Source organism: Typopeltis vanoorti, chromosome 7 (genome assembly GCF_054136105.1).
Source record: "Typopeltis vanoorti isolate ZY-2024b chromosome 7, IOZ_Tvanoo_1.0, whole genome shotgun sequence".
Classification (NCBI taxonomy): domain Eukaryota; kingdom Metazoa; phylum Arthropoda; class Arachnida; order Uropygi; family Thelyphonidae; genus Typopeltis; species Typopeltis vanoorti.
Window position 1 is genome coordinate 39,821,440 of NC_143555.1, and position 22,665 is coordinate 39,844,104.

The 22,665-nt window shown below is 34.2% G+C and overlaps 1 protein-coding gene across 1 annotated transcript in view; it reads right to left on the minus strand.

Moving 5' to 3' along the window:
- Positions 1-356: 356 nt before the first annotated feature.
- The window catches only part of Polr2G (DNA-directed RNA polymerase II subunit Rpb7), a 112,447-nt gene continuing 90,138 nt past the window's right edge, over positions 357-22,665 (minus strand). Inside the window, exons 6-8 of the mRNA XM_090395806.1 lie at positions 16,718-16,789; positions 7,133-7,166; positions 357-1,228 (exon numbers count right to left, since the gene is read on the minus strand). Coding sequence (XP_090251932.1) covers positions 1,218-1,228; positions 7,133-7,166; positions 16,718-16,789 — 117 coding nt within the window. The 3' untranslated portion in view covers positions 357-1,217. The remainder of the gene's footprint in view (positions 1,229-7,132; positions 7,167-16,717; positions 16,790-22,665) is intronic.

A 22,665-nucleotide genomic window follows, 5' to 3' on the forward strand; every position in this document is an offset into this window, starting at 1 on the left:
TAATTCAAAGATTTATTTGCTCTGTTCATGTTTGGTACAAAATCTTAAGTCTCATAAATGTTGCAAGCAATAATGCAGAATCAGACATTTGATATAGGAAACATTACAGAAAATCTTGATTATGTTATACAAGAATTAAATACTCACCGAACAGACCAATATTATTAGAACTGCAAAAGTAGCAAGCAATCTTAATATTGATCCTATTTTTCCAAACATTTGCAAAAGAACAAAAATGTTTGGTTATGAAGCATCAGATGAGACAACGCATGATCCTAAAATAAATTTTTCTTTGTGATTTTAGACACGACAATAACTTCAGTCACGGAAAGATTCATACTCTTAAAACAACATAGCGTGGACTTTATATAAGAGACATGGAGCGATGAAGATTTAATGAAACATTGTAACGATTTGCACTTAAAACCGAGCGACAATCACAGTATTGATGGTATGACTTTTTTTATTTGAGGAATTAAAAGAGTCAGCTCCTCAGGATGTTTTAAATTATATATACGAAAATAAATTAACCAACGCGATTGTGATGTGTATTTATTTAACATTATCAATATTCGTAGCATCAGGGGAAAGAAGTTTTTGAAAACAAACTAATAAAAAAGCAGAAATTTATTAGGAAATGATGCTTTCCGTATTCACAGAACAACTACAATGAGAGGATAATTTAAATATTTATAACTTTACTTCATGACCAAATCTCAACTGGAAGAATGGTCTTATTTTACATGTTTGAAATCCAAAACCAGTGTGATCTTAGTTAGTGGAGTATATCACAGTTAATTCCCTCATACTACTGCAACTTCTATTCTTCCCATCAATCTAGTATAAAGGAGCATTCAACGCAGAGGCCAGATGTGTATTGTTTTGAGGATACCATAAATATTTGACTTCCATAAGATCTGGGAGACAATTAGTGGTCTTAGATTCCAAAACTTAACCTATATTTGGCTTCTACATACATTTTTGCCACTGAAGCACTAACCACAAAACTATATTATAATAATGTTTAAATGAAATATTTGTGTCTTTAATACTGCAATAGACAACAATATTTTTTTTTAGATAAGTGATTTTCACAGTCAGTTTATTTGTTATGCAAGATTTCTCAAAACAATAAATGTACATTTTTTTTTTACAACTTGGTCCCCATTATTTACATAGTCAATGATATATCCTCCATTCATCCAGAACTAGCTTTCTCAACTTAAACCTGAAAAAAAAAAAAATTCTTTCATAAACTGATCAAGAAATGGACTAATTAATGATAAAAATTTTGTATCTATAGATAAAATATGGTGTTTCATTTTTTTTTTTGACCACTTACTCAAGGAAGAGAACTACTGTTGGTCAAAACCAATCAATATTCTGAAAAAGCTATTTTGGTGAAATCACATAGGCTACTTCAGCATTGATTGAAAGGAAACCATTCCTCTTAAGATATGCTACAAATTTTTCCAATTTGTCATGAGGCAAAATCCCAAAAATTGACACATGACTACAGTCAGAGTACATTATACCTTTTGTAAGAAGGGCAGGATCTGTCAGGTCTGATATTCCACACCAAAGGGATATCAGAAGAGTTCAATGCTACCAGACACATCCCTAAGGTTGTAGATAATAGGTTTGTGTGGTAAAAACCTAGGCTTCCTCACAAATTTGAAGATGACAAGAAACAAGTTTTTCTCTCTCTTAGAAAAAATAATGATCCTTCAAGATTAAATATTTGTCTTGCTAAAACTCACTGGAGAAGGTTAGGAACAATGCTATCAAGTTGTGATGGTTGATAGCTACTCCACTGTACTTAGATGTTGGGAAAAAATTCAACAATAATCCCAGAGTATTTTAGTCAAAAGGTGTCGTACCTTATTACTGCTTGTATATAGGAAATATACAACTGCAGCCTGGGTAGTAGCCCTTTCTATAACCCAAAGCATTATGGTATACTAAGATAATTGACAACATCTACTGTTCCATGTTTCCACCTCTCTCATATTGAAGTAACGCAATCTTAGGATAAAGCTCATTTTCTTCTGACCAAAAAAAAAACTATGTTGTGGTCCATAGGCAGACTTAAATAAAGATTTTTAATTTGTTTGGATTACTGAAATATAATGGATACATAAAAAATAGCAGCAGATAATACAATCTCATTCTGCTGCTACAAACAATATGGTTTTATTGCTTCCGCCTTACCTTGCCATTTTGAATTGAAGTAAACGTGTTACCCACATTTCAACCAATTGTTTATTATTGAAAGTTTTCCTCCTTCAACAAAGGCTCAATGATACTTGGACAAAGTGTGTCATGAGTTAACCCCGGTATTTATATATTTTTCGGAAAAGTGGCTTAGAACTGGGACTTTGAAAAGCAAATTAATAGTATCACTTGTTTCTTCTACTTGAAATATAACAGTTCATATTTGGAATTCGGGTTTACTTGGTGTGGAGATTAAAGTGAACAGAAACCTCAATGTGTTTTGTGTTGTCGAACGACTACATGAAACTCCGAGGACATTTAGAAACTAAATAAGCCGATTGAATTTTTTAAGCGATGCTTAGTGACATTACATCATGGGAAAGATATGGTTTCGGCCATGGGTTTGATTAATAGCAAGGCACTGGAAGCATCCTATCTCTTAAGTTTGCACATAGCAAAACCTCATTCTATCAGGGAAAATTTACTACTTCCAGCTATAAAAGATGTTGCTTTCTCTTTCAAATGACACTGTTGGTCGCAGAATTAATGATATGGAAGGTGACATAGAATCTCAGTTAAGAGCCCTTATTATGCGTTACAAATGATGCGCAGTTAATATGCTACATACAATGACTATATTCTGTTTTGTAGAACTTTGTCATTCCGAACAACTGGAGAAGAAACATTTCACACACTCAATAACACACAGAGGGGGAAAAAAATGTATGGAGCTAGTGCCTTTACAGGCAAGCATAGTGGAGTTGTTTCTAAGGTCAAGAAAGTAGCTTCAGTTATGAATTCAGTATACTGTTTCACAGGGAAGCATTAGCCTCCAAAGGAATGCCACCAGAATTTTAAACTGTGTTGTAAAACTAGTTAATTTTATTACGGCATGACTTTTAAATAACAGGTTATTTTCAATACTCTGCGATGAAATGAGCAGTGAATATATACAACTTTTGCTTCATTCTGAAATTTATTAGTACTTTGCCCCTGGAAAGTCAGCGAAGTTATTTCAATTAAGGCACGAAGTTTTATTGCTTGTAATTCTGATTTTGCATCACTCCTTGTTGATGAAGCATGGTTATCAACACTACCCTACCATCTTTCAGACATTTTTTTCAAAATTAAATGAACTAAATCTCTCCCTTCAGGGAAATTCTTCAACTGTTCTTGATGCTTACAACAAAAAAACTGGTGTTATGGATTAGTTATGTAAAAGACAATTTGCACCTTTTCCAACATTGGAATCCTTCTTAGTGGAAAATGATATTTTTATTGATTGAGTTTATGGAAAGGGTTTGTGACCACCTCAAAACTCTGAAACATTTTCCAAATAACTTTGATAAGAAATTTTTGTGTGTTTGCGATCCATTTCAGGCTTACAGTCATGAGAACAACCTTTCGTTATCGAAAAAGGAACAGTTAATTGATCTTCGGGGAATTCACTTCTGAATTCCCTGAAGCAGCACTGAAATTCGTCATGCACTTTTCTACAACCTATCTTTGTGAGAAAGGATTTTCATCGCTCCTTCAAATAAAAACAAAATACAGAAATCGTCTTTGTGTGTGCTGATCTATAACTGAAGTTGGCCAATATCCAGCAAGGCTGAGACGCTCATCCATCTCATTAAAAGTAAACAGTAACCTAATTATATTATTTATTTGTTTAATAAAAATTAAAACTTTGTTCAACGATGATACACCTTTAATCGTTTACTTTAATTATGTTTCCATATGTAGTCAAAACATGCTTTTAGATTTATTATGTTATAAATGGCACAGTTTTTCCCAAATGTTAGTAATTCCCACATAGGTATTTAAAAAAATTACATAACTTAGTGGTCCGTAGAATTGCTTTAGACATTTTACTGGTCCTTGGGCTTAGAAAGGTTGAGAAATGCTTCTAGTCAATATGGTATTCAGATATTCATAGTATATATATCTAACTTAGGACTCAAGTCCAGAAAGATTTATAGAAACTTATAGAGATTTATCTTACATCCTTTGGCATTACCTGGAATTCAACTATCCAAACCTTTCATTAGTATCAATATATTCCTGATTGGAAAATGATTTTCAATCACTTAAACATCCAGAATACTATTTTTAACATCACTTTTGATTCTTACTCTTTTATAGTTTAGCCATATTTATCACTTAGCTTTCCTACCTGCTAGAATTTGTCATTAGGTCTCTTAAAACAAGAATCACATTTTTCCCTATTAATATTTGTATATTTTTATGCTGCTCAGACTTGAAATAGAAAAGGATCACAAAAAAAAAATAACAAACACCAATCCTCTCATTTCCTTAACTGTTGATAATGGTATCTTCAGGTTCCACTATCAACAGTAACATAATTACAGTTTTCTTCTTGCATGCTGAAATACTTACGTTATCAATCTTTAAATATTTCTGTGTTTCTCTTAGCCAAATTATCTATATCCACTTCATAACCTGAAGTACAAATGTTCATCAGTCAGTGGAGAAGAAAATTTATTTTTTTTAAAACTCATGGCAAAAAATGTTTGTGATTATCATCTTCTTTGCAAAACCGATTAATCGATCTTACATTTTACAACACTGCCAATTTATCAAATCATCTTATAAGATATCAGCAAACAAGTGAATGCACCCCACAAACTTTTGGATATTTTCTAACAAAAATGCATTCTTTAATGTTTCATTGTGTTGTAATTCCAAAACAGTCGGATAAAAAAAAATGGATTATGTCTCTTGCATTTATGGTAGATATTACATTCCTTAATGAACCTGCATGGCCAAGGTAAATTATTAGCAGAACTGTTTTCTGACATAAAAGCTTTTGAAGGAACATCTGTAGTTGGCTTTGTACATTATCAATGTTAACATTAAAAAATAATCACATTTCGATGCTATTTTTATGAAAATTGTAGATTTTCTTCCATCATATGTTCCTTCAAAAGCTTTTATGTCAGAAAACAGTTCTGCTAGTAATTTACCTTGGCCATGCAGGTTCATTAAGGAATATAATATCTACCATAAATGCAAGAGACATAATCCATTTTTTTTTATCCGATTGTGTGACAGTATCTATTTCTTCCCATAAAATCTTTAAGTCCTAGCAGATAAACTAATATCTTGAAATAACCGTCTTCTTTTCTGGGCACATTTGTTCTATTAATAAACATCGTTTAATAAATTCTGAATCTGTATGAGGCCTTCCTTCTTTCGCAACCAATAATTTTTCAAGAAGGACAGAAGAATCCTGAATAGCTGGGTACCAACAAGTCTTCTAGTTCAGATTATCTCTCAACAACTGCACTCCAGAATTATTGCTTATTCTATCCTATGATAAGTTTGATGATTAATATTACAAAAGTCAGTAATCAAACTGTTGTCTCAAAAACAATGATGAAAGTTATTAACTGCCAACATCTTGAGGTGCATGCATTCTGTTACTCCATACTAGCTAAGCTACGGAAAGATCTCATATATGGTTTCTCTACACATTTCCAGGGAATTTGAGATCTAAGATAGAGGCACCAAATTCCTGATATGTATGCTTGGGGAAGGGGGAGATTCAGGTATTATGATATAAAAAAAAGGGTTACATCATTAATTTGAAAGAAGACTGAAATATGTTAGTTATTTGTGAAGACCAAGGCATTTCTTACTACATCAAGCCACCTAGATCTTTTTCCTGCCATCCAAGAAAAAAAAACTTTTGCTAATGTTTCTACTTCATTTCTGTTTAAGTAAGCAATACTAACAATGTCAAGATCCTTCTAATAATGGTCTATCTTACACCCTCTGCAATGAGTTACCAGTTTCTTCACTTCAAACTTCTACTCCAGCATTGGTGAAAGATATGTAACTTTCACTTCTTCACTTGATAAAGCAATGCTGCTTCTTCAGTGGGATAAGGGCTACCTTAATACAGTACAAATGTCTTATTTCTCATAGGGAAGATTTCACTTCATTCCCTTACCTAACACAAACACATTGCATCTACACCCTCCAAAAAATTCTCATCTGATATTCCATAACTTGTGTATCAAAAATCTCTCGTGGCATCCAGAAGAGGACTACTGTTGTTTTGGAAATACAGCTAAGGCTATAAGGACAGTGTATTATGATGTAAATTTTTCATGTAGTACTATCATATCCTGTACACCCCTTGAGAGTACATGGCAGGAATTTGATGATGTGGTGTGCCTGTTTTGCAGAAGGAAAAACCTTGTGAGAGACCAGCTAACTTATCTTCAAATGCAACACAGATTCTTTGTGTCCTAAATAGGATTCAAAACCCACTGCTGATATTAACTGAATCACAGAGGCTCTCCAGAAGAGAGCAGTACTCAATAGATGACCTCTCTTTTACAAATTTATCTAATCACTTTTCTACAGGTATTTTCACGAGTACTGCTGCACTATATGCTAACTACATGTTCCTCTAAGCATGCTAAAACAGTTGTTGGTTGATATCCATACTCAGTTTTGCTTCTGCTATCTTTACACTATTTTTCTAAAGGATCATGTCCCTTTTCCCACAATCACCACTTGTTATAAGTTGTGCAGCTATAAAAAAACAGCAAGTTAGGTATACAAGACACTATTTAAATGAATTTTAACATGTGGATCAGAATATTCTCAAGAATAGATGGTAGAAACATGCTAAAAACAAAGATTCAGAAGAAATGTGCACTACTTAAACAGAATGAGAGATTACAAATTAGTGTAACAGGTTTGAGCAACAATGCATAAAAAAGATCTAAAAGAAGCCCAAAATATGGGTGGGTTGACAACATCAGGAGTGGTTAGGTTAGCCTTTTAAAAGGCTATTTTATGAAATGTGTTGGATTTATGATATCTGATACAGCAGGCAATGATGAAGATCAAATTGTACATAAGTGTATAAAAAAAGCATACTCACCAAGATAATCATCCATCAATGTTCCTATGGCAAACTGCAAATAATCCATGAATTAGTCAGGAAAATATATAATAAAGACCCATAAAAATTTACGTTAAATCTTAATAAATTCCTCAGAATTAACTCTAAGTAATACCCACATTTTACACAATGCCAAATCACAAACTGCTAATATGCAGAGTATTCTGAGCATGCCTGGGGAATGAATGGCTTTGAAACATGTCCAGATTAGATTTGTTCCTGCATCCTTCCACTACATTTCAAGTTGTATTTCTCATGTTATTACATGTACCCCAGAAGTAAGAATGTAATAATCAAATTTTTAATGCTCAAAAATGTCTATAACAGACCACTACAATAAATATTACTTTTGACACAGCAAAAGCAACATTTACCAGAAATGACAAATCTGCAATAAACACAAAGATCTTGAGAAAGATTAATTTGTGCTGAGGAACAGCCATTGCTTCTGAGACTAAGCAGGGTCATCTACTTTGATCCTATCTGATGGTTTTTCAATATAGTGCTCAACAAGACCAGTACTTTGCATAATGCATTATATTTGAGATAACAGAAAACAATGTGCTAGATGCATAGCTTTTAAAATACTGTGTCTCCTATACATGTTTCTTTAACATGTATAGTACAGATATTTTTATAACAGCTGACACAATTAAAGAAAATTATAATTTCTTAAACTCCAATTCCCTCAACAGCTCACTTTAGTGAGTACAGGAGTGGCAAACCCGAGGTACCAAATACTGGACTCTTACTTCAAGTAATAAACATCTGTTATATTATATGTAGACTGTACCCCCCCCCCCCAATGCTATTAGAGTATTCAAGGGCTAGGGGTGAATCTTTGCCATTACATTTCGCCTTATACAGTGGGAGCCTGCCTTCTCTCCTAGTAAGCTGAAATCCCTGGCCGACATAGAATAAAATAGGACCAAAACCTTCAAGATATGTGGAAAGGGCCTCTGCAATCCTGTTATTTTATTCCAAAATGCTAATATGGTTTTACCTTATAATACATCTCATGCAAAAGAATGGAATTATAGAGAAGGTCACTTCAAAAGACAGGATGGAAAGGTAGATGTGATAATGAAAGACAGTTCAGGCAAGAGCCCTTGGTTATAATCCCGTTAATGACAGAATACTTTGTATCATCCTACCACAATTCTATGAAAACTTACAAATTGTTTTGAACCATCTACCAAGGAGAGAGAGAGAGATGTACTTTACATCCTAGGGAACTTTAATGCCAAAGTGAGAAAGAGTATGAGAGTTTGGTCTGGGTGAACATAACCCCCATGTTAACAGATTAGTTTGCTACCAATATCTGCTTCCAGAAACACCCACGACAGACATATACTTGGACATCTAACATTGGTAGGTCAAGATACCAGATTGATTACATCCTGCCTCTCCAATGGTGAAAGAAAAGCATCTCTGATGTGCATACTTGGTCTGTACTACAGTCTGCTCCAGGACATCAATTAGTATGAGCCAAAGTAAGACTAACCCTCTGCAACCTTCCAAGTCCCACTAGACTGGATGTCAGAGTAATTCCTAGTGAGAACTCCCATGAAATGCTTTCGGAAGTAGTCAAAGTTACACTAAAGGATACAGCCAAGAAGTATCTCAGCCCAAGAGACCCAAAGATATCATCGAAAGAAGATGGTTGGAGAAACAAAGAGGCACAGGGTCTGAAGAATATAATATAAAAGATAAACATGAAAAGACACAATTATAAAAGGATGTTTCATTTAGTTCATGACCTGAAGCACAAGTTAACCCCAAACTGAATGTCATCAAAGACAGAAATGGAGTAGTACTAACAGAAGAACTGAAAATCAAAAAATGCTGTGAGGTACAGCAGAAAGGATAAGGAAAATTTGAAGAATCCCTCTGACCAGGAAAGCTTTAATTTGGATCCTCCTCCACTTAGGCATGACAAGGAAGAACTATGGCAAATTCTTTGCAAACTTAATGAGATCAGTAAGAACAGAGGACTTAGCTCAATCCTAGCAAGAAAAAGATTATGGTTCTCAAAAGAAATACAAACAGGGAAGCGCTTGAAAAACAAGTGTACCTTAATGAAGAAAGTCAGGAAGTTCAAGTATCTGGGATCTATTATTAACCACCCAATCAGCCATTACGTGTATGCACATCAAAGTTACTATGGATGTGAAGTGCATATTAAAATTGTAATATCATTTTTTATATGATGGATACAAAGCATGAGGAGTGACATATTTTATCCATATTGACATCAATGTGGTTAATGTGAAGAATTGCTTTTCAGAAGATTAGGAATGGCTAAAACAACACCCAGAGACTTATCTGAAAAGATGGATCTATATGCACAGGAACAAAGTAAGGATTGTGGATGCAGCTGTTTTTCCAACAGCAACTCATGGATAGGTGGTAGATTAGAACCTAAAGAAGTCTGATGGGGTAAAGGCTCCTTAACCCATTAACTTCCATGATCCCCATTTGGGGATCAGCAATATTTTTTATGTTGACACCACTAATTTTAAACTTTTTGAGTATTTTTAAGGTTATGTGTGTATATATCAGTCTGCAGTGAAAGTTTTTAGTTTGATTTGATTAAAAAATCAAATGTGAAAAAAGCATCACCAGTAAGTGATGCTTTTTTCACATATTCGATAATTGAAAATCTCATTTTATGTCGAAATAAATCATTTTCCGTTATGGAGATTATGTGCACATGTGTTCTGAATAACATAGTACGAAATTTGAGCAAGTTTCAAATTTCATTACTTGATAAGCTGAAAAATATGATGGTGCCCATGGCTAGTGTAATGTAAAATGATTTACCATTTCGACTTATATCAAATATTATCTTATGAATACCGAGATTGCGATTTTTTATTACTTCTATGACAATTATTACTCTTAAGAATATTTTTATAGTTATTCAATTTATTTTTCAGCATAATCATGAGTAGAAAAAAGTTCTTAACGCTAAGAGAACTTGAAGAATATTTGGACAATGAACTTGATTTGACAGATGATGAAGACCTTGATGGTACTATTAATATAGTGGAACTATCACCGGATTGAGTGGATGATGTTTCAGATTTTGAAGATACCATTCCAGGCGCGAGATGTAATGAAAAGAGCGTAGTTCCAAGAAATAAGAAACCTAAAAAGGAAAAACCCATATCAGATTGGAATCAAGAAAGAGCATCATTCAACATTTCTTTCATCATTCCGAAATCCGTGGGTCTTTTGATTATAGGTTTGACAAAAGAAATTGGTCTTGTTTGGAAAGATAACAACACTGTTAAAATTTTATCAAATCATTGGGACGAGTGTCAAGATGGTCTAGAGCTGAGAAGAAACAAGTGATAATTCCACAGCCTAGTGCTATTGCAATAAGTACATGGCGGTGTTGATAAGCTTGACTGGAATATACAAATTATCGAATAAAAATTAGAGGCAAGACATGGTATTTTCCAATTTTCACTAATGCAGTGGATATGGCTATAGTCAATGCTTATGTCATATACTGCAGTGCTAATGGAAAAATGCCACTATTGGATTTCAGAAGAATGGTTGCAAGGTCCTACTTGAATATACACTCTCAAACTGATCCCAAAAATAGTGGAAGGCCATCCTACAGTGTGAATTCACAGACACATGTACCAGAAGATGTGAGAAAAAATCCTGCAGGGCATTATTTAGACAGAACATTAGATGGAAAACAAAAAAAATGTTAGGTTAAGTGTGATGTCGGGTTACACGTAAATGTGTTGTTCAATGGCATTTATAAAATAATGATATAATTATTTACATGTCATGTACCATGATCCCCAAATGGGGATTTTTTTTTTAAATCAATAAAAATCATATTTTTACTTACTATATTATAAAATTAGATATCCCATGTTTGTTTACATTCAAAAAACTAATTTAAAAAAAAAATCTGACAGGAAATTGGTTAAGGATATTGACAGAAGAAAGTTGAAATACTTTAGACACATTGGAAGGAGGACTTATCAAAACAGTAATAGAAGATAGATTGCTAAATGTGGTAAAATAACTGTTGCATCTATTTTAGAGAAATGAGACAACCTGTTAAAATGGATAATGATTTAAACAGAATTGCAGTAATCCCACATCTCCTCAATTTGAATGGAGCGTGTGACTGCTATCACTTATGCAGAACAACTTTTCTGTAGCCTCTGTGCATACTTGACTGTCATAGCTATTTGAGGCTTTTCCATATCCAAAAAAACTGATAATAAGTGATCTGACGTATAACAAATTTTTATGGAAGCCAGATCATCTCTTCGAAAAATGGGTGAAGTGAAAAAAAATTGTACCCATCCCCCCCAACACCTATTCAAAACCAGTGAACAATGACTTGTTGAAATTTTCAGACACTTGCCTGGATTTGGAAAGGAAATAATTATTACCCTTTGACAGAAACTCATCCACATGGAAAATTGTGTTGTGGAGACAAAGTAGCTGATCCATGGAACACGATGATAGATGCATGAGCAAAATGAATGTCAGCGAGTCCTATGAATTCTCAACATTGAAAATAAGTAGGGTTTTTTTTTTTTTTTCAGCCTGTAAAAAGAGACCAAATGGAATATTTTTCTTCTGCATATTTTAAAAGCAGTAATTTGTGCAGATAAGATGAAGCAGATGTTTTGGCAAAGCCCTAGAAGCATCCTGGAAGCAATTCTGAATATGAAACCAATGTATTATTTGTCAATTATGTGTTCTTCTGGCTAGTTTGCCTTTTGTGGAATGAAAAATATCCAGGTTTCCTCCCAGAACCCTGGATTTCATTCAAACGAAAAGCCCTGAAAAAGGTTCTTTACATCCTGAATAGGATTCACACACAGGCCTTTCCAACCAAAAGGCATCAATATTGACTGAACTATGGAGACTCCCAAGAGACTATCTAAAACGGTATACATCCATTGTATTCCAGAACTGATCTTCATGATTTTGCAAGGGGACCTTAATGCATTGATTTTTGGCAGATCCAACAATTCCACTGTAAGAATGTATTAATTATTCATTTTTGGTAGATCTATCTGGCTTTTACCACACTGTTTTTTTTTTTTTTTTTTTGGGGGGGGGGGGATTTCTTCCCAGCCAGGAAAACATTACTGCTTAGTTTTTGTTTTCTTATTTTCATGTATTGGTATAATTTTAGCATGTTTTATGGAATGAGGTAATATTTCTTAGATGAACTGAATTGCTTTAATGAAAGCAGATTATATCATTTAAGGATGTCATAACAGCACTAAAATACACAAAGATTATTGAAGAAAAAATGAAAGAGTTTGAGAACAGGAATCAAACCTTGGAGATTCAGTGGCAAACTCTGAAGAAAACATTGATTGATTCTGCCAGAGAAGCATGTGGTGAGGTTGTGTGCAAGGATCAAAAAATCAGAACTCCCTGGTGGACACAGGAAGTTAAAGAGGCAGTGAAGGAAAAGAAGAAAGCATATCAAAAGTTCCTGGCAAATAAGTCAACCTTTACTCTTACAGAATACAGAGACAAATGTAAGAAAGCTAAACAGTGTGTAAAACTAGCTAAACAAAAGTCATGGGAGGACTTTGGCAAGAATATAGAAAATAAATATCAAGAAGGTGGCAAAATATTCTGGAGGTTGTTGAAGAAGCTTAGGAATAGAGGAAAGAGTGCTGTAAAAGGAGTTAGAGATGATAAAGGTGAAATGAAAACAGGAGAAAAAGATATCCTTGAAGTATGGAGTAATTACTTTGAAAAACTGCTAAATGAAACAAGCAGTGATGACAGCACAGTGATAAAAAACACTGACCAGGCATGCAGTCAGGAATACATATCCATACTTGAAGTAGAAAAAGCCATCAAAGGCTTGAAATGTGGAAAGGCAGCAGGAGTAGATGATATTCGACCAGAAATGCTGAAGTATGGTGGTATAAAAGTCTTACAGTGGCTGCACTGCATAGTTCAGAAAGCCTGGACTGAGAGATGAATTCCCGAGGATTGGAGTAGAGCTCTCATAGTACCCATATATAAAAAGGGAAATAAAACGGAATGTGAGAATTACAGAGGTATTTCCCTACTAAGTGTTCCTGGCAAGATCTATGCAAGTATACTTGAGAAACGGTTGAGAAGAATTGTGGAAGAACAAGCTGGATTCAGGCCAAATAGAGGCTGTCAGGATCAGATCTTCACTTTACGACAAATAGTCGAGAAAGCATGGGAATATAACAAAGATCTGTATTTAAGTTTTGTCAATTTGGAAAAGGCATATGACAAGGTGCCAAGAGAGAAGCTATTCAGTACGCTGCAGTTATATGGTGTCAATGGGGCATTATATCAAGCAATACTTAGTCTTTATTTGAGTTGTAAGTCAGCAGTTAGAATTAAAGGAAGTACAGGAAGATGGTTTAATGTTAAATCTGGTGTGAGACAAGAGACAAGGATGTACATTATCCTCTCTGTTATTCATTATCTATATGCATCACATTATGAAGGAAAGTGGTATTAAACCTGATATCAAAATTGGAGATGTTAATGTCAGTTCTTTGCTTTATGCGGATGATGTTATACTTCTAAATAAATCCGCTACAAGTCTGCAAGATTCTCTGACTAAATTGAATAGATATGGTATGAAGGTCAGCAATAAAAAGACAAAGACAATGAAAATAGGCAGAATCATTGAAAATGTCAACTGTGTTGTGAATGGAGAACCCGTGGAACAAGTAAAACATTTCAGTTACTTATGCACGATTTTTACTGAAGATGGTAAATTAAATATAGAAATAGACAACAGAATCAGCAAAGCTGGTATGGTGAGAAGTTAATTGAATAAATTCATATGGAATAAGAGAGAAATTAGTCGGAACACTAAATTAGCTGTATACAAGACAGTTTTCAAACCTTTGAATACAAGACTGTATTCAAACCAGTTTTAACTTATGGATCTGAGAGCTGCATCAGAAGTAAAACACTTGACCAAAGACTAGAGACCGCAGATATGAGAGTCCTGAGAAAGATTAGAGGCATGAACAGATGGCATCAATGGCAATATCATATTAAAAATGAGGATATTAGGAAAGAACTTGACATTGTCAGCATCCAGGAATGCGTTAGCAGAGCTAATCTCAGGTGGTATGGTCACTTAAATAGAATGGGAGAGGAAAGATTAGCAAAACAAGTGTTCTCTGCCAGGTTGGCAGGAAAACGACCCAGAGGAAGACCAAGATATAGGTGGATTGATACGGTACAAAGTGCCTTAGACGATAGAAATATAAGATCTGATAATGTTGGAGTCTTGACAAGTAACAGACTGATTTGGAGGAAAATTGTAGATAGGAAGTTAGTAATGATGTAAATTTTTCATGTAGTACTGTCATATCCTGTACACCCCTTGAGGGTACATGGCAGGAATTTGATGATGATGAGGGATGACATAAGAATGTGGTCATACAAGCTAATGTCACTTTTTTTTTTTTAACTGTTGCATTTCAATCATGCAATGAACTTTCTTGTCACTTCCATATGCAGGAATCTTAGGATCTCTTTCCTAATCCTTACAATTATAACATGCTCAGGAGTAAGCTTAAAGTTCTTCCTTGCGGTTGATGCATTTAGGTGTTTAAACCATTCACTTATTCACTTTATGCTCATTATTGACAGAGATTGCAGAAACAGGAAAAATAGTTTGAACATGACCATACTTCTGGTACTTGAGGAGTCCCAAAGGATTCAGGATGCAGTCATACACAGGATAATTCAAGCATACCACTTTTACACTACTCAGAGATTTTTGATGTTCACTGTAAGAATGATATTACTTGATGGAATTGATTTACCATTCCCACATACAAAGATTCTTATGACACTCCTTGATCATTTAATTCAGAGCACACCTCCTTATCTAGAATACTGAGGAGGCTCCACTCTTAGATAGTTTTTGTAATGTTGTTTTTTCAATGCAGTTTTCACACAAGAATATCTCCTGAATGGAGTTTTTTTAGCAGGATTCCCAAAATGAAAACACTTCTAAATCTTTCTTTGATAGGATGGCCACCTGTTGAATGCATCACAAGTAAAGATAGTGTGGTCTGTTTCTTATTCTTAATGTCATCTGATATCCAGTAAGCACTAACTGCACTTAGAAGTGGAATGCCAGAGCTATCCTGGATGACATACTAGCAATGCAGCAAGCAAGCTTTGGATCCTGTCCACAATAACAACAGAAAAGAAACTTACTACAACATTCATGACCCTTGAAGACAAAGTCTACTAACAGAATGATCATGGTAAGGATACAACATAAGATCATCTATCTTGCTAGAGCAATGCACTTGATTCTAACAATATAGCCTGGAGAACAGGAAAGTAAAGCAAAGAATACAACAAGAAAATGAAAATGTGAAAAAAGAGGAAGAATGAAAAAGGCCAGCACTATCACTGGGAAGTCCTCTCTAATATAATATAGATGACCCACATGGAGGGAGTTGAATGACAGACTAAAATCATATTGGAATGCTTTAGGCAAACAGTTTTTTTTTTTATCACAGTAAAATAATTAGAATGGAGCATGTGCTATAGGTTCTACAACTTTTTGTGACAGGAGTGATAAAAATATTTTACCAAAAGTAGCAACTGTAGAGTAATAAACAAATATTATGGCTGAATTTGTTAAATTCAAAATTAGTCTTAGTTTAGCACATTTTGTAGTATGCTAAACAAACTAAGGTTATTTTATCACATTGAAGGCATTTTAGGGTTGATAACAATGTAATGTGAGGTGAGGACAGGTCTTACATCCACCACTTACAGGGGAAAACAAGTTATGAGTGCGAGGTGTGTATATAAAATAATGAAATGGATGTTGATCAGCATTATGAACATACTAGTAAAAGAGCATTAACAAATGAAAAAGTGTATTTATGCACTTTACATAGGAAGTAGTACAAAGTTGCAGTTTGCTTATGCTGATACAATTTTTTCTATTTTTTTTTACTGAAATCCAGTGATAAATTATATTAGAAGCAATGCTGAAGGTCATGAGTGAAATAAACTCATCTAAATCATGGGGCTACTATCAGTTCATAGGCACTGTGAATCTAAACAGCTGCTTTAGTGCATGACACATGCACTAAAGCAGTTGTTTCATATTTTCACTGTTTCACATACAGAGATGTGAGATACGATAAATACCATCAACTCACTATAGCACATTCATGGGAGATAAAGGTGATAGTTTGACATAATAAATTTCCTTACAATGGCAATGATAGTGTGAGCTCCTTCAGATATTCACGAAGGAACAAAATCAGCAATAAAAAAAAAAACTTATGAAAATAGGCAGGACGTGGAAAACATCAGCTGAATTACCAGAAAACTTATATTCTGTACACATCAGAAATCAGATGATGATGATGACTATAGTTAACTATCATATCTCCATACAAAAAAGAATTTTCTATCCAGTTCTCTTTCCTAAGTTTGTACTTAATCCCATTCCTGTGTTTCAACTAAACATGAAAAACAAAAATTTCACTTTATCAATGCAAATATTCATATACTTACAATATCTGTGGCATCAACACGTGTCCCAACAATCTTTAATCTAATTTCATCATCCTGCTGGATAACTACATCCTGGAAATATTTAAAAGAATTCTAATGTTCTGCAACATAAATCACAGTTAAAACTTTTTATATTAACATATCTTTTAATTCTTTAAACAAATGCTGACAAAATCTACACCTGCACTTTTGAAGCAGTCCAGGGAAAAATAAATAAACTGTTCCTAAACACAGGTACAAGGTGTTCCTTCAGTTTGCTGCAGGGGAAAAAAATTGGTCTGTGCAACTTCCTGAAATTTTGTCAATTATGCTTTATTTGCATATGATAATTGGTCACTTCACGTGACTCTTAATGATAAGCAGATAAAAAAAATAATATCCACAAAATGTTTTTATGTTTTTAAAAGAAATATTTTTACATTAGAAATCTGCCACCAGTCACAAGGGTGGTTGAAGTATATAACTAGTGGTGTGCCACAAGGCTTTGTGCTTAAACCACTGCTGTTTAATTTGTAGATATAGATATATGATACAGAAACTAATTTGAAGGGAGCTATTCAGATAATGCAAAAAATAAGTTTAGTAGAGAACTTGTAGGATGATTTAAACAAGATGACAGTAGGAAAAAACATAATGGATATCAATTTAATGTGTGAAAATTGTAATGTTATGCGGTTTGGGACAGATTATTGGTGGTGGTGGTGGTGGGGGGTCTGATAAACATCTAGAATAAAAATATTAAAGCAACTGATATAACCACAAGAAAGAACAAATGAGGATATAAGAACATTAGTTACCTTCATAACTCTGCTACTAGTATGTTCTTTCTTGTGGTTATATCAGTTGCTTTAATATTTTTATTCTAGATGTTTATCAGAACTTTCCAGATCTGCCCTCATACAAGTTGTACCAAACTGAAGGAACCATAATTGGAAAACTGATAATAAAAGCAAGTAGCAATAAGGGAATTTTAATTCCTCTTTATAAAGTCTTCATAATAATACCACATCTGGATTGCTGTGCTCAGCCGGTATCTTGGAGGATGTGGAAGTGGTGGAGAGGATCTAGCGGCAAGTGACCAAGATGGGGAGTAGTCTGTAGAATGCTCTTTATTTGGATAGATTGAGGGTTTGTGGGTTGCAAAAGTTGGATGATAGGCAAAAAAAAGAGGAGATGTGGTAGAAACATTTAAGTTATTTATAGGATTAATACAGAGAACATATTTCAGTGCTTGGCTAGAGAGAGAGTAAGACAAGAGGTCACCCCTGTAAGCTGGATAAGAGTGTGATGACTAGATTTTTCACTTGTAGAGTAGTGAATAAATAGAATGAGTTGTGAGTGCTTTGTCTGTTAACAGATTCAAGGAGAGGTACAATAAATGTTGTGTGAAGAGTTGGGTTTCCCACAATGAGGCTTCAGATTCCATGGATGTACCAATGCAATAATAATTAGAAGTTACTTAAATATAAAGAGCTAATAAGCTTCATTTCGGCAACAAAAACATTATTTAAATTAAGGGGATATTAAATCCCACATTGTTTTAAAACCGAATAAGAAACTCAAAGATTGGAATCAGAGAGTTTCTTGCCGAATATAGTATAGTAAACTATAAAGTATCGGCGATCACTAAGCGTCCGCTAAATGCAAGTGGCCCAGCACGTAGTGCAATACCGGAAATCTCGCAGCAAAGTCGGTAAAGTTCTGATCACTATTCTTAGGTATTTACCATAATGTAAAAACACATTTCCTAGGAAATGTATGCTGTTATTACATTATGGTGGTGAGGTCACTACCCAGACCGGTTTCAGCCTTTTTTGAGGCTTCATCAGTGAGTAGCTAGACCGAGTTAATACCAAAGTGTATAGCGAAAAGAACTTTATACTCTGCTATACGAGTTTCCGAACAGGTGCAACCATTAAGTTACTTAAATATAAAGAGCTAATAAGCTTCATTTCGGCAACAAAAACATTATTTAAATTAATATTAATAAAACATAATTTAAATAATGTTTTTGTTGCCGAAATGAAGCTTATTAGCTCTTTATATTTAAGTAACTTAATGGTTGCACCTGTTCGGAAACTCGTATAGCAGAGTATAAAGTTCTTTTCACTATACACTTTGGTATTAACTCGGTCTAGCTACTCACTGATGAAGCCTCAAAAAAGGCTGAAACCGGTCTGGGTAGTGACCTCACCACCATAATGTAATAACAGCATACAATTTCCTAGGAAATGTGTTTTTACATTATGGTAAATACCTAAGAATAGTGATCAGAACTTTACCGACTTTGCTGCGAGATTTCCGGTATTGCACTACGTGCTGGGCCACTTGCATTTAGCGGACGCTTAGTGATCGCCGATACTTTATAGTTTACTATACTATATTCGGCAAGAAACTCTCTGATTCCAATCTTTGAGTTTCTTATTCGGTTTTAAAACAATGTGGGATTTAATATCCCCTTAATTTAAATAATTAGAAGTTTTTCTAAAATATTTATAGATACATAGAATGCAGAAGATTAATCCTAGCTTTAAATGAATTCAGAGTATGCAACACATCAATTGATTCAGAAAATTTTACTACCACGTTCCACAAGGACAAGTCAAATGCATCAGCATACAGTTTAATTTGCCAATATAAAAATTCAAATATTAGAAAAATGGCATGCAATCATAAATCCATAAACAAATGATAATCAATGAAATGTGTTTTTTTTTTTTAGATTCTCAGTGAGAAATGCAAGTTGATCATATTAAACAAAGAAAATCCCATTGATGTGTGTGTGTGTGTGTGTGTAGTTTAAGTTTCTTTGAAATATGGCATTCTTCCATCATTGGAATGTTGTTTGGAATTGCAACTGAAGAAACAAACCATGAGCCCAATGTTTAAGCATATTAATTGCATGTGCATGCCTGTTTTGTAGGATATATGGATATTTCATTCTGTTGAATGAAAGATGTGTAGCAAAGTGTTTTGAATGTATTTAAAGTAAGCAGTGAGTATTACTTCTGAAGGTATTAGCATCTAAATGAAATTATTAAAGGAGATATCTTACCTTGGATTGGATTATATATCCCTCACTAGGGGGGCTCAACCAGTCCTAAGAGATGGTGGAGGAATGGGGGGGGGGGGGGGGAAATCCCATACAAATAAATAAATAAAATCCTGGATTTTTCATATGGTCCTTGGAAAGAATCCATCCATATCATGCATGTTCCTCAGGTGAGAAATGAGGAAAGCCTTAAGGGTGCTTTTAATAAAGAATAAACAGAAGTGGATCAATGGGATTAGTGAGCATTTCACCCACTCTAAGAAAAGGGACTCTGCAATCTTGCCATCTCTTCTAGCAATGACTTCAGTTCAAAAAAATAACATCACTGTGTCTTATAATTAATCTGATGCTACTTCACTGTCATGCAAAATAATCTGAACTGCATTCAGGGCTTAGGCAGAGGGTCCTGTTCAAGAAATATATTAGTCTCCAGTATAGGTTAGTTATTGTTATAGTTATAGTTAGTTATAGTTAGTGTTATTGGAAAGAAAATTTTGAAAGAGGATTAAGGATACAGAGGATATGAGATTAACCTCAGTGATAAACTTTGCTGTGCATGGAATGTCCTTCAGATGAATTCTCTTGATAGTGACTACAGAGAAAGAAAGACGGAGAGCTACAGAATTAAAATCCAGAATAACAGACCAGATGGAATAGAAGATATTTCAGAAAGCAAGATTGGTAAGCTAATTGTTTTCTTAAGAGAGATTCAGAGCACCACAGGATAGTTGTAATTTTAAGGACAAGTCAGGCAAGATCATTGTGATGGCACCTATTTTCAATTTGACTGTGATTAAGGTTTTTACAAGGGCTAACTTTATAGTTTGCTTCTCTGACATAGAAACAAGCTGTGGTTTAAGAATGAAGGTTTATTTTCTTGATGCTGAGAATTAGTAAGAATATTTTTGATTAATTAATTAATAATAATATATTAGTAATAATAATACTAATATATTTTAACAACAGCAAAGATGATCTATATGATTTTCTCAAAAAGATCAACTCCTTCCATCATTCTATTAAATTTGCTCTGGAACTTGAAAGAGAAAAACAATTATTGTTTTCAGACATCTTAATCAAAAAACAAACTGATGGCAGTATAAATCTATCGTTGTACAGAAAACCGACCAGTACAGGTCGCTACCTACATTTCAGCTCCTCTCACCACATCTCACATAAACTCATCATTGTACACATGTTAAAGAAGAGAATGATTTGCATCACAACAGACAACGAGACCCTTCAAGATGAGTTAACATTAATTTCCAACAATCTGTACTTGAATGGCTATCCAAGAAGACTAGTCAACAAAGTCCTTTTCTCTGAACCACCACAAAAAGAACAAGAAGATATTCAATATATAAAAACTATCACAATTCTGTTTGTAAGTGGCATCTCCTACAAGTTCGCCAGCCTCCTCAAACAACATAAAATAAGAGTAACATTTAAACCAATAGAATCTATTTGTAAACTACTAAGATTTCCAAAAGACAACCACCCTTTCTATAAATATGCTGGAGTTTATAATATTCCATGCTCGTGTGGCTCTAGTTACATCGGACAGACTTCGAGAAGCCTTGAAATCAGGCATAAAGAGCACATTGGCTATGTCAAAAACAACAGACGGGATATTTCTGGCCTATTGTCTCATTTCTCCACAACTAACCATGTAATTTAGTGGGACAAAAGTTGTTCTCCTTATTTAGAGGAAGATTGAAAATTCTTGAATGGTAAAGAAGCAGCCACAGTCGCCCGTTCTACTGTCAAGCTTAACAGAAATCAAGCCCTAATACTCCCAGAGATATGGAAAACCCTAATCAAATCTTTAAAAACAAAAGAAATGATCTTTAATACAAACTACAGAAAGTTCCTCAGCAACAGCTAGCTAATCTTGTACACGCGACACGTGTTTCACGCACGTTCGATACTATTTTATTTGTAATTATTCTAGTCAGTTTTATAGTTACACATATGTTGAAACAATCTCACAATTATATGTAAGTGCCCTGACAACGCCAACAGTTAAAGTTTGGCGAAACTAGTTGGTTAAGTTAATAAAATTGATCAACACTTGATCTGTAAACCAAAAATATTATTACCAAGCTGTGGTTTGTTTAACAGTCTATAGATCTCTTTATCTACCCTCATACAGACAGGTCTGATGGAGAAAATGAAGAGAATGAAACCCCAAACTCATGCCCACTAAGTAGACATGTTCTCTTCATTCTAAGAAATTTCAATGCAAAAGTGGGAAAAAGAATGACTATTAAGGCAAATGTGGCAGGTTTCGCCTAAGAGACATAACATTTGTGGTGAAAGACTATTGGAATTTGTCAAAACCAACAGATTAGTTATTACTAATACCTACATAACATAACTATATTTGGACATCAAATATTGATGGGTCAATGTGCCAGAAGGATTGTATGTGGACATTGCAAAGGCAGAAGACAAGCATCTTGGATGTGCAGATTGTGACACAGGCCAACTAAGAACAAAGTAACACTGAGACAAATTAACCCTCTCATGCATGAATTTTTATATTTGTTTATAAAAAATTACTATGATGATACAGTACCATTTAATCTTACAGAATTCATGAATTTTGCTAAATTTGTGCCCTGTATATGTTAAAAATGATGTCCTCATCTGAGGACATCATTTTTGTGTCCTCATAAGAGGCCCTTATGTATGAGAGGGTTAAACCTAGCAAAGGAGTCCCCATCACACTAGAGAGATCCTAGAGGGTTCACAGATGAAACATCAATCACCTAAAATGCACTGGGTTGTCAAACACATAAAATCAGATGCAGCCAAGATACATCTATGCTCAATTAGAAGACCAACACTTTATCTATCCTCTTGATACTAATTAAGAGGGTAGATAAAGAATCTA